Raw genomic sequence first — 13,607 nt, 5'->3', positions numbered from 1 at the left:
AAAGAGTAAGGTGGTCCTATATTCGGGGTCTAGACTTTTAAACACAAATAGAGATCCACAACATCAAAACTGCTGACAGAGCCAGGGGGCTGAAAGGTCAGTGTAACGCTTATCAGATCAATTTTCTAAGCACAAACGGACATTTGGAAAAACAGAAAAATGGGTTAAAATACACATTTTCTCATCGAATCTACACGATTCACGTAGGTCACCTATTTTGGTTTCAAAACGGCGAATTTCGACGAAAGGTGAGTGATTTTCATGTCTGCAAAAAGGCTGTCTTAAAAACGCCAACAGTCAAAGAAAAGTTTATTAAAAGGAAATGAGGGACTAGAGCTGGGCGATAAATCGATTAAAAATAGTTACTACGAAGGAACATGCTACAGTGATATGTAATACATGTGATGATGATGATGGTGATGTATATGTGCTGTGTATATATTATATGTTGGATATGTAATATTACGTAATGATGATGATGTGATGATATTATTATATACTGTGTATATATTATATGTTGGATATATAGCGTGTGTGATGATGATGATGGTATTATATATGCTGTATATATATTATATGTTGAATATATAGTACATGTGTTGATGATGTTATGATTGTGTATATATACTGTTATATATTATATGTTGAATATATAGTACATGTGTGTGTATATGTGTATATATATACTGTGTATATATTATATGTTGAATATATATACATGTGTGTGTGTTATTATTATTATTATATATACTGTGTATATATTATATGTTGAATATATAGCTACATGTTTTTGTTGATGATGTATATATACTGTGTATATATTATATGTTGAATATATAGCCATTGTGTGTGTGTGTGTATATATACTGTGTATATATTATATGTTGAATATATAGCCATGTGTGTGTGTGTGTGTATATATACTGTGTATATATTATATGTTGAATATATAGCCACATGTGTGTGTGTGTGTGTGTGTATATATACTGTGTATATATTATATGTTGAATATATAGCCACATGTGTGTGTGTGTGTATATATACTGTGTATATATTATATGTTGAATATATATACATGTGTGTGTGTGTGTGTGTGTGTATATATACTGTGTATATATTATAGTTGAATATATACCATATTGGTGTGTGTGTTGTGTATTATACTGTGTATATATTATATGTTGAATATATAGCCACATGTGTGTGTGTGTGTGTGTGTGTATATATATACTGTGTATATATTATATGTTGAATATATAGCACATGTGTGTTTTGTGTGTGTGTGTATATATACTGTGTATATATATTATATGTTGGAATATATAGCACATGTGTGTGTGTGTGTGTGTGTGTGTATATACTGTTATATATTTATGTTGAATATATAGCCATGTGTGTGTGTGCGTGTGTGTGTGTATATATACTGTGTATATATTATATGTTGAATATATAGCCACATGTGTGTGTGTGTGTGTGTGTGTGTGTATATATACTGTGTATATATTATATGTTGAATATATAGCCACATGTGTGTGTGTGTGTGTGTGTGTGTATATATACTGTGTATATATTATATGTTGAATATATAGCCACATGTGTGTGTGTGTGTGTGTGTGTGTATATATACTGTGTATATATTATATGTTGAATATATAACATGTGTGTGTGTGCGTGTGTGTGTGTATATATGTGTTTTTTGTTTTTTATGTGTATTATGTATTATATTTATTGTTGTATATGATTTTAGTTGTTTGTGTATTATTTTTATTATATTTGTGTTATATATACAATGTGTATTGTTGTTGTGTGTGATATGTATATGTGTATATATATGTATTGATATATGATGATGTATTATTGATGTGTATATACTGTGTGTATATTATTTGTGATGTGTGTGTTGTGTTATATATATGTGTATATTATTGTTGATATTTGTTTGTGTTTTGTGTGTGTATTCTGTATTATGTTGATATATTTGTTTGTTTTTTTGTTTGTTTAATAATTGTTGTTATTATTTTTTTATTTTTATTTGTTGTTTTGTATTATTATTATTATATATACTGTGTATATATTATATGTTGATATATAATAGTATGTGTGTGTATATATAGGTATATTTATGTGTTATAAATATGTATTATTGTATTTATATATGTGTATATATTATTGTTGAATATATTGTGTGTGTGTTGTTATTATTATATATATTGTATATATTATATGTTATGTGTGTGTGTTTGTGTGTTTTACTGTGTATATATTATTGTGAATATGCCCTGTGTGTGCGTGTGTGTGTGTGTGTATGAGTCAAAACTAAATAAAGTTAAAACTTGTTTTGAAAAATGTATTTGTCATCTGCAGACTGATTTCCCTCCCACCCCATATCAAATCATGTAATACAATTGCTAGTTTTAAATTAAATCTGAAGACGCATTTTTTCTTTTTTTACTTACAAACATTGTTCCTTTGTTGTTTTATTCTATGTTACATTATTAATTCTTTCTTTGCCTATTTATATTCATGGTACCACGCACATACGATTATGTATTTTTAAGGCATGTTGTCTCTGCCTTCCCTGTTCTACCTGTGAAGCACTTTGGGTCAACTGTTGTTCGTTTAAAATGTGCTATACAAATAAAATGACTTGACTTGATTTTAAGTAGGGGGAGAAAAAAAATCTATTTAAATCTTAAATCGGATTTTTCTTTTTTGAAATCTGGGATTTTATTTTTAGGCCATATCGCCCAGCCCTATGAGGGACTAATTCCAAATAAAAATATCTCCTTTATTAAGATTTGTTCCTCATAAAGTCTTTTTTTTTTCAAAAGGATGAGTCTTGAAAAGGCGAGAGTCTTCTTATATCCGAGTTATCTTTGCCCATTACCCTTAGCAGTCCTTCTACGAGCAGTTGGCTCTGATTGGCGCTGATGCTGCTGCTGAGGATGACCCACTGGCCCTGATCCTTTGGGCCTGTGGCGTAGCCGATCCGGGGTGAACCTCGGAGGCTGACCACTGGGAGCGCTTCCGTTGGTTGGCTGACAGGAGCACGGGAGGATCCAGGACTGGGAGAGATGTGTCGCCTGTAGGTTCTTCTGTTGGCAAAGCTGGAAAAAAGATCCAATAAAAGTTTAAATGGGTGCAAACTTACAGCAAAACAGCTTTAGGGTCCTATTTTAACCATCTGAGCGCCTGGCGCAGGTGTGTTTAGGGCGTGTCCAAATCCACTTTTGCTAGTTTGGTTGGTAAAAAAGGGTCTGTGTGTGCCGGGCGCCTGGTCCTAAAGGGTTGTCCTTAGTGTCTTCATTAATCAGAGGTGTGTTTTGGGTAACATGCAATCAACCAATCAGAGAGCTCCATTCCCTTTACAAAGCCAGGCGTTTGGACCTCTTGCTGTTATGATGGAGGTTACACCAGAATATTTTTATTTGTAATCTTCTGCATGTGTTTTGCTTTATGTGATGTGTTTTGTGTGTTATAATTGTTGTGTTATGTATTATTGTGTTTGTGTTTTTATTGTTTTGTGTGTTTTTTTATGTATAATTATATTGTGTGGTGTATAATGATATTGATGTTGTGTGTTTTATTATTGTAATGTGTATATGTGGTATTGTTTTTTTTTTTTATTTGTTATTTTTTGTTGTTATGTTATATTGTTTGTGGTTATTGTTTTGTTATTGTGTATTTATTTTTTATTGATGTTTTTTTTTTTATGATATTATTATTATTGTGTTGTTTTTTTTGGTTTTTTTTTGTTTTTTTATTTTTTTTGTTTTTTTGTGTGTTTTGTATTGTTTTTATATGATGTATATATTGTATTGTAATTTTTGTTTATTATTGGTATTTATTTATTGTATATTATGTTTTTTGTTATTTTTTGTTTTTTTTTTGTTTTATTGTAGTATTATATTTTTTTTTATGTTGTTTTTTATGTTTTTAATTTGTTATGTATTATTTGCTGTTTGTATGATGATATTATGTTTATTATTGTGTTATATGTGTGTATTATATGTTTGTGTTGTATTATTTGTTGTGTTGTGTTGTGTGTGTGTGTGTGTTGTGTGTGCTGCTGTGTGTGTGTGTGTGTGTGTGCTGCTGTGTGTGTGTGTGTGTGTGTGTGTGTGTGTGTGTTGTGTTGTGTGTGTGTGTGTGTGTGGTGTGTGTGTGTGTTGTTTGTGTGTGTGTGCTGCTGTGTGTGTGTGTGTGTGTTGCTGCTGTGTGTGTGTTGTGTTTTTGTGTGTGTGTGTGTTGTGTGTGTGTGTGTGTGTGTGTGTGTGTTGCTGTGTGTGTGTGTGTGTGTGTGTGTGTGTCTGCTGTGTGTGTGTGTGCTGCTGTGTGTGTGTGTGTGTGTGTGTTGCTGTGTGTCCCTGTGTGTGTAACAAGCATAGTGTGTGCGCGCTGTGCACGAGCCTAGGAGCATTTTACTAATGCTCTGTTAAAATAACAATGAAATGCTGCGTTATTGACTTTAGACCAGGTTTTTGTTGGTCAATGGCGCCATCACTTAGCCTGGTCTGGCGAGCTCCAGTCTTCTCCTCCCAGATCAGTCTGGCATCTCGAGATAGAGAACATTTGGAGCAGTTCGCCAAACGACCGACCAATCAGCGTTGGTTTTGAGGCGGGTTTAGGTGGTGATAGACAGATGGTTTATCCAATCAGCTAACCAGGATTTTCAGACAGCGGTAGCCCTAATTCTGATAGCCGCTCGCTAATGCTTTTTCCTCTTGGATCCTTCTTTTGGAATCTGGACCAGGAACCTGAAATGGGGCCTTTTATTCCTAAATTCTTGTTACACAAACAACAAATCTCCTTTACCGACATGCTGCTAGCTCGCTGAGCTAACGAGCTAACTAGCTATGCTCTGCCTGCAGCAGCAGCAGGGGTAGCCTGGCTTGTGGATGTATTTTCATACGCTTCGTTGATCTGATTGGTTGATTTGGCCCCGTCTGTCACCAACTATAGGTGGTAGATAGACAGATGGTTTATCCAATCAGCTAACCAGGATTTTCGCCCCTTCCCAAAAGTTCTCCAACGGAAAGTTCCCAGATGGATATGCCGAGCTAATGGGAAGCGATCGATCTGGAGGAGTCAGGTTAGCGATCACTTCCCGCTGCCTCAAGATAGCAATACTCCCAGAATGCACCTGAACACACCTCCCTGTAAGACCAGCACACTCAGAATGCACCTGAACACACCTCCCTGTAAGACCAGCACGCCCAGAATGCACCTGAACACACCTCCCTGTAAGACCAGCACGCCCAGAATGCACCTGAACACACCTCCCTGTAAGACCGCACATCCAGAATGCACCTGAACACACCTCCCTGTAAGACCAGCACCCCAGAATGCACCTGAACACACCTCCCTGTAAGACCAGCACGCAGAATGCACCTGAACACACCTCCCTGTAAGACCAGCGCGCCCAGAATGCACCTGAACACACCTCCCTGTAAGACCAGCGCGCCCAGAATGCACCTGAACACACCTCCCTGTAAGACCAGCACGCCCAGAATGCACCTGAACACACCTCCCTGTAAGACCAGCACGCCCAGAATGCACCTGAACACACCTCCCTGTAAGACCAGCACGCCCAGAATGCACCTGAACACACCTCCCTGTAAGACCAGCACGCCCAGAATGCACCTGAACACACCTCCCTGTAAGACCAGCACGCCCAGAGTGCACCTGAACACACCTCCCTATAAGACCAGCTCGTTCAGAATGCACCTGAACACACCTCCCTGTAGGACCAGCACTCCCCAGAATGCACCTGAACACACCTCCCTGTAAGACCAGCACGCCCAGAATGCACCTGAACACACCTCCCTGTAAGACCAGCACGCCCAGAATGCACCTGAACACACCTCCCTGTAAGACCAGCACGCCGGAGAATGCACCTGAACACACCTCCCTGTAAGACCAGGCAGCACGCCCAGAATGCACCTGAACACACCTCCCTGTAAGACCAGGCAGCACGCCCAGAATGCACCTGAACACACCTCCCTGTAAGACCAGCGCGGCCCAGAATGCACCTGAACACACCTCCCTTTAAGACCAGCACGCCCAGAATGCACCTGAACACACCTCCCTATAAGACCAGCTCGTTCAGAATGCACCTGAACACACCTCCCTGTAAGACCAGCACACCCAGAATGCACCTGAACACACCTCCCTATAAGACCAGCTCGTTCAGAATGCACCTGAACACACCTCCCTGTAAGACCAGCACGCCCAGAATGCACCTGAACACACCTCCCTGTAAGACCAGCACCCCAGAATGCACCTGAACACACCTCCCTGTAAGACCAGCACGCCCAGAATGCACCTGAACACACCTCCCTGTAAGACCAACTAGTTTAAGACCGATTGTGTCGGTCTTAAACTAGCAAAGACTCTCGGGTCGGGCTCCGCGCCGCGCCGGATGCAAGATAGGACCCTTAAAGGCTCCACCCTCCTACACCTGATTGGACAAAGGATTCACTTGAGGGCTGTAAAGTTTGGAAGAATCAAAGCAGACCAACATGGCGGCTCGTTTGAAAACGTTTTTCTCTTATTTTATGAAAATGTTTACTGAAATGTGATTTCTTTTAAACATGCAAAAAATACTGAAATGCAGAATCTGTCTTCGTTTTAGATCGATGGTCAGTTTAAAAGATTTTCTGGAGTTTCCCAGAGGCTGATTTGCATAAGCTAGCCTGGACCTTAACTTTATGCGAATGAGGAGCGGGGAAATTCGACACCCTGTCTCTTGAAACTCGCTGCAATGCTCCCAGAATGCTTTGCGCAGCTGTTTTTTTTAAAATTTTTTATAGAAAATGAAAGGGAAGAGTGCCGATGACGCTCGCTGTGAACACGTAACGTTAGAGAGAGAAAAACCTCCAAACAGAAGTTCATTTGTACTAACCTTGTGTTCGCACAGAAACTATTTCACTGAAAGGCCCAGAGCCGAGTTTGTTCTGAGGTAGCACGCTGAACTGATAGCCAGTGCCAGCGAGTAGCCCGGTCACCAGGAGGTAGTTTTTGGATGTCGGCACAGGCAAAGACGCCCATTCGTGTTTCCCTCTGGATGCCTGTTTGACCCTAGAGGGGAAAAAATGAAGCCAAAATAAAGACAGAGCATCCAGCTTTTGTTCGTGATTGTTGTTGGTCAGTGTAACGCTTATCAGTTCAATTTTCTAAGCATTAAACAGACATTTGGAAAAACAGAAAAATTGGTTCTAATATCGAATTTTCATTTTTTTCCACCTTGACAAATTAAAAAATTGGATCTTTAAACTTTTTTTTCCAATTTTCTGTTTTTATTCAGAGGATCAGAAGCGTCTGGGCTCCAATTATTCAATACTGTAAAAAAGATACTTCAGATACAGTATTAGGGGACCACTAAGGTCTATATAAAAGAGACTTCAGATACAGTATTAGGGGACCACTAAGGTCTATATAAAAGAGACCTCAGATACAGTATTAGGGGACCACTAAGGTCTATATAAAAGAGACTTCAGATACAGTATTAGGGGACCACTAAGGTCTATATAAAAGAGACCTCAGATACAGTATTAAGGGACCACTAAGGTCTATATAAAAGAGACTTCAGATACAGTATTAAGGGACCACTAAGGTCTATATAAAAGAGACTTCAGATACAGTATTAGGGGACCACTAAGGTCTATATAAAAGCATCCAAAAAGCACCATGTCATGGGACCTTTAATGATCTGCATATTCCTCAAAGTAGAGGGAGAGAATACCATGGCAGTATTATGAATAATTGGAGCTCAGACGCAATTTTGTAATTTTCTCAATTTCTGATTCCTCTGAATAAAAAACAGAAAATTGGAAAAACAGTTTAAAGATCCAATTTTTTTATTTGAAAAATGAAAACTTGGATATTTGAACCCATTTTTCTGTTTTTCCAAATTGTCCGTTTGTGCTTAGAAAACTGAACCGATGAGCGTTACGCTGGTCCCAGCTGTTGACGGCTGAGAACTGTTTGTTTACTCACCATACGGTGAACTTCTGGGTGTATCCACCGTCAAAGCCAGGCACCCAGGACACATTGGCCTGGTTCATCTCTGTGATGACGGATACTAAGGACACGACATGGGGACTGGTGCCTGAGGAACAGATGAAAACGTCTGTAACAGTTCTGTAAGTTTGACAATACTCAGTCCCTCCATAATCAGCCAAAGTTACATTACATTACATGTCATTAAGCTGACGCTTTTATCCAAAGCGACTTACAATTAAGTGCTTTCAACTGTGAAGGTTCAAACTCCAGACCACAAGTAGTAAGTGCAAGTACATGAGCTTTAAATAAGCAAAGCTACAAAGAAACATGCAATTGCAGGTTCAAGAATTTTTTGTTTTGTTTATCCCAGGTGTAGACGTGTAGGCTTTCAGACATTTTTTTCAAATAAGCCGCACTTTCGCTGCATAAATTGCCGATTTCCGCGCCAAATATGCGGGGCTTCCTATTTCAACTTTATTTTTTTCTCGATTATTCTGTTTTTGTAATCAATGGGAGCCGAAATCATAATCACGATTACATTTCAATTAAACAGGGCCCAGAATTTTGTGCTACACCCCTGCTGGAGCTAAAACTCTTGTGTGGATGGAGATTGTTTAAGTCTCAAAAAAGTCGCTTAAAAAGGTATAGTGGAGGATTATCCCGAATTTTAGAGAAGATCCGCCCTCTCCACTTTCTGAAAAAATGCACATGCGCAGCACTCTACCTGCTCCCGAGAGGGAACGCCTATTAAACGTGTGCACGAGAGTGCACTGTTTAAGAGTTGCTGTCGGCATGGTTCATACGAGCTACTTTCAGAAAGAAGATTTGCACTTTTTCACACATTGAGATGTTTACCGTGTGTGCGCGGTGCGTGACTTGTGCCAGGGCTAGCATCGCTAATCATAGCTTACATCAACTTTCACTAGCAGTGATTTTAAAAGGATTTCTCCAAATAGCCAAACTTTACCTGTCGAGTAGAAACTTGGCGACTGAGGCATCAGTGGAGAGCCCAGCCTGAGCTTTTAGAGCACGCCAGCGTGTGAAACATTCTCCCAAAAACACTCCGGTCTTGTTTCTTTCTTCAGAGGCCTTTCTCTTCTCGTCATACCTTTCGTAGACACTCGTAGCTCACCACACATATACACCTGAAAGTATTCATGCGCAGGAAGCGAAAACTACCCTAGGGACGAGCACGTACCACGGCCTGACGTAAACATAGCGCCAGAATGATTGACAGCTAGGAGGACCAATAGTCTTGATGATCCACCCGGAAAAAGAAAATCCTCCACAATACCTTTAACAATACCTTTAAAAATAAAAAAATAAAAAACGTAGTAGTGTATATGTCACCAAAGAGTCACGTTTGCAGAAATGAAAGTTGGCCCACTCACCCAGCACCATGATCACAGTGCCTGCGCTGACAGTCGCTACTCGGTTAGTGGCCAAGCACTCCCAGCCCCCTTGGTGATCTTTACTGAGCGGCTGCAGCAGCAGCGAGCCGTTAGCCAGCACGGTGTACTGGGAGCGAGGAGACGGGCCAATCTGTGAGGAAGGATAGCAACAGGGTAAATAAAGCTTGAGTAAGACAATGTTTGTGCAGCGCCTAGGGCTGGGCGATAGGGAGAAAATCAGATAGCACGATATTCTTGACCAAATACCTTGATAATAGATATTGCGGCGATATTCTAGGGTTGACTATTGGTGCTTTTAATATATATATTATTAATATATATCTTCACACTTAGATTTCAGATAAATAATCATCAGTAATGTGGACATAATGACTAAGAGGGGAAAAGGCAAATAATAGAACAACTAGAACAGTCTGGTAAGTTCAGAAAAGTACATCACTTTACTGTTCTGCAGCCTTTAAAACCAGGAAAAGACACCACTTATGTCTAGGGCTGTGCTGGATTGAAGAAATTCTTAGTCGACTAACACTCATTCAATAGTACCGACTGATCGATTAGTTGATTTAATCGACAGATCTGTAAATCTGAGTTTCTCCACAAAGAGTCCTGCTAAAAGCACCACTTTAATTCTTGTGTTTACCAGAGATGAGCTCGTACGTTTCTTGGAAATAAGTCATTCAGCATGAAAACAGCATCAGACATGACTAATGGACTACAGAGATCTAAGTTGACTAAGACCAAAACCACAGATTAGTCGACTAATCGACTAAGAGGGAGCAGCCCTACTTATGTCATATCACAGTATTAAGATATCCAAAATCTAAGACGATATCTAGTCTCATATGACGATATTTATATAATATTGACATATATTGCTCAGCCTCTCCTGTACCTTGCTCCATGTAATGTTTGGAGCGGGGTCTCCAATGGCTTCACAGGGGACGATCAAGTCTCTGCCCACCTCCTGGAGATACTCGGCTCGAGGAGCCACTCGGAAAGATGGAGGGTCCTGAAGGAGGGAGAGAGCCTTTTACTCGTGCCCATGAATAACTGTGTTCACTCGTAGGAAAGGGGTTTTCTCTGTAACTGAAGTTCAGAACGCCAGACTCACCTGCAAAATGACTTTGGTGGGTTCAGACTTTCCCATGGTGCCGTAGCTGTTGTAGGCCGTACACGTGTACATGCCTACTGCGTTGTCGTTGGCTGTTGCTATAAAAACGGAGCCCTCGGAGTTCACTATCCAACCTGGTAACTGGACAAAGGTCAAAAAGAGATAAAACATGATCCACAGGGATTTAGAAAGCACGTGTGCAGTTTGTGACAGTTATTTTTTTTGTGACATGTTGTATTTCCGTGCTGCGTAGCTTACGTTGTCAAGATTCAAACTGTTTCCGTCTTTGGTCCAGTTGACGTACAGCACCGGGGGATCAGCCTGAACAGGGCAGGTAATAACCCCCTCCATGCCCGCAGGCAAGTACGTTTCCCGGGACATTCTGACCACGCGTGCAGGGTCTGAGATGGAGGAAGAGAAATTTGTCACAAAAAGTTACTTCAAAAGGTAATTTCTGTTATTTTTTAGCCTGGAGTAAGATCCTTTTAGTTTAACATGAAACCAAAAATTGCATCTACCAAACTCCACCAGACTCCATGTAAATAATCAGGACTTTTAGCGTGTATAGAGCCAGCATATCTCCACCAGACTCCATGTAAATAATCAGGACTTTTAGCGTGTATAGAGCCAGCATATCTCCACCAGACTCCATGTAAATAATCAGGACTTTTAGCGTGTATAGCATATTTCCAACCAGTGAATAATCGCTTTTAGCGTATATAGAGCCAGTATATCTCCACATGTAAATGGGTGAATTAAGGGTTTATTTCAACCAAACCAGAGTGGTGATTGTTGGAACAGTGGAAAGATGAACCAAGACGGCTTTTGATAGTTTTATTTAGTTTCTGTCCACTTTAAATGAAGTGTGTTTTACGATGATAAAAGTCCTGATTATTTACATGGAGTCTGGTGGAGTTTGGTGACTAGCCATTTCAAGTTTTTTTTTCCAGGTTAAAAAATATAAAAATAGCAAAGTTACCCTTTTAAAAAGGTTCTTGCCCAGGACATGCAGAGAAAAACTCAAGCCTTCTGCAACCCTGAGCACGGTTAGGATTATGAAATATGATGTAGAGCAGAGGACACCCTTACGTTTCACTTTCAGGTGTGCAGAGGCTGAGGGTGGGGTGAGTAACCCGTTAGTGGGGATACAGGTGTAGTTGCCAGCGTCCTCTGGGATGAGATTAGGGATGAGAAGTGTTCCATCCACCAAAACCTTCACTCTGGACTTCAGGGACCTGAAGCCAAAAGATACAAAATGTGATGCAATTTAAAAAGTGATCAAATTGACATGAAAACAACATTTACTGACAATAAACATGGATTGTATTAGGAGGTTAATTATCAGAGCATGGAAAATAAAACAATAATCTAAACCTTAATCTCTTTTGTTTTAGGTTAATATATTAAATAGGAAGGGAGGGAGATTTCCATGGAGGAAAATAAGGTTATCAAGCAATTAATGGCAGCCCTTAAAAACGTTTCTCTCTCTCTCTCTGTCTGCTGACTGTCTGTCTGTCTGTCTGTCTCTCTCTCTCTCTCTCTCTCTGTCTGTCTCTTTCTCTGTCTGTCTGTCTCTCTCTGTCTGTCTGTCTTTGTGTGTGTCTGTCTGTCAGAGACAGGAGGAAGGACTGATACTGACTTGTGTCTTTTTTAATGTTATGTTATTAATGTTATTGACATTTTAGATTAGTTTTCTGTGAGTTTATATAATGACTTTGCTGTTGTAAACTTTACTGTTGCTGCTCTAGAAACATTTAGCAGTTATTTAGTGATTAAAAAAGGAATGAAAAAGAACCGATTAGGAGTATTAATAAGAGTAGTACCGATAAAATCCTAACGATACCCATCCCTGTACAACAGTCTTATAAATAATCTCATTTGAACTGATTGTATTCAGAGCATGCTTTGGAAAAATGCAGATTGATCCATTGTGTATATCTGAAGCTTCCCTTTAAACATTCTTGTATTGTACTGAAGTAAATAGGGATATTGATTGCGATGTTTTAGAGTCGACAGAAAAGAAGTATATCGAGTATCTTGGATTGATGAATACGATTTACTTTAAAGACATGTACTCGTAGCCTAGTAATCTAGACCACCCTAGCAGGAGCAAATGTAATTTGCAGCCAGGGTCAGTCTAGCAACTCTCCGTTGGCTTTGCGAGCTGGAAAAACCAAATTCTGGACAGGCCAATCACATCGTGTATAGAGTCGGTGGGCGGGGCTTAACATAATGACGGCAGAGTTGCGACGGTTGCGCGTGAATATCCCTGCTACTTAAAAACAAAGAAGATGGCCGCTGCTGCTGGAGAACAGCAGTCTTTGGAATCGGCTTTGATTAGATTTAGATTAGATTCAACTTTATTGTCATTGTGCAGAGTACAAGTACAAAGACAACGAAATGGAAGACGCTGGAAGACTTGGAGTTCAGCTTTTCTTTGAGAGAAGAACAAAGAACGGCTCTGAAGTCATTCTTAAAAAAGGAAGATGTGTTCGGAGTTTAAAGCGCCCATATTATGCTCATTTTCAGGTTCATAACTGTATTTTAAGGTTGTACCAGAATAGGTTTACATGGTTTAATTTTCAAAAAACACCATATTGTTGTTGTACTGCACAGCTCTCTCTCACTGCTGCAGATCCTCTTTTCACCTGGTTTCTGTTTTAGCTACAGAGTGAGACCTCTTTTCTTCTTCTTCTTCTGTACTATCTTTGATTGCACTCGCACATGCTCAGTAGCTCAGATGTAGAGCATGTCAGCTAGCTAACTCTAGAGACAGTAAAAGAAAGCCTGTTTCTCCAACTTTGGTCAGTTACAAGGCAGGATCAGCTGGGAGACTTCTTCTAAACCAGGGCGCGCATGGAAGTAGTTCTTTTGTAGATTATAGTGAACTTGTGTGTGTTGTAGCAGTGCTTTGCTATTGAGAACGACGTAGCATGCTAGCGTTAGCCGGCTAACGCTAAGAGCTAACGGTTGTGGTTAGCCAGCTCATTTCGGACTGTGACGTCACAGTCCGAGGCCGATTATGACCAGCTCACCAGGAGACTGAAGGCAGGACACATTCAGAAACCAGATCTCACTCA

At 39.8% G+C, this 13,607-nt stretch overlaps 1 protein-coding gene across 1 annotated transcript in view; it reads right to left on the bottom strand.

The window, feature by feature from the left end:
* The window catches only part of igsf9b (immunoglobulin superfamily, member 9b), a 105,872-nt gene that overhangs the window by 18,308 nt on the left and 73,957 nt on the right, over positions 1-13,607 (bottom strand). Inside the window, exons 8-16 of the mRNA XM_039804050.1 lie at positions 11,617-11,762; positions 10,786-10,928; positions 10,528-10,668; positions 10,309-10,425; positions 9,396-9,546; positions 7,999-8,110; positions 6,905-7,080; positions 3,024-3,107; positions 2,888-2,973 (exon numbers count right to left, since the gene is read on the bottom strand). Of these exons, the coding sequence (XP_039659984.1) occupies positions 2,888-2,973; positions 3,024-3,107; positions 6,905-7,080; positions 7,999-8,110; positions 9,396-9,546; positions 10,309-10,425; positions 10,528-10,668; positions 10,786-10,928; positions 11,617-11,762 (1,156 nt within the window). The remainder of the gene's footprint in view (positions 1-2,887; positions 2,974-3,023; positions 3,108-6,904; positions 7,081-7,998; positions 8,111-9,395; positions 9,547-10,308; positions 10,426-10,527; positions 10,669-10,785; positions 10,929-11,616; positions 11,763-13,607) is intronic.

This window comes from Perca fluviatilis, chromosome 6, assembly GCF_010015445.1.
Source record: "Perca fluviatilis chromosome 6, GENO_Pfluv_1.0, whole genome shotgun sequence".
Lineage (NCBI taxonomy): Eukaryota > Metazoa > Chordata > Actinopteri > Perciformes > Percidae > Perca > Perca fluviatilis.
The sequence above is the reverse complement of the archived record's forward strand: the minus strand, read 5'-3'. Positions and strand labels throughout refer to the sequence as shown.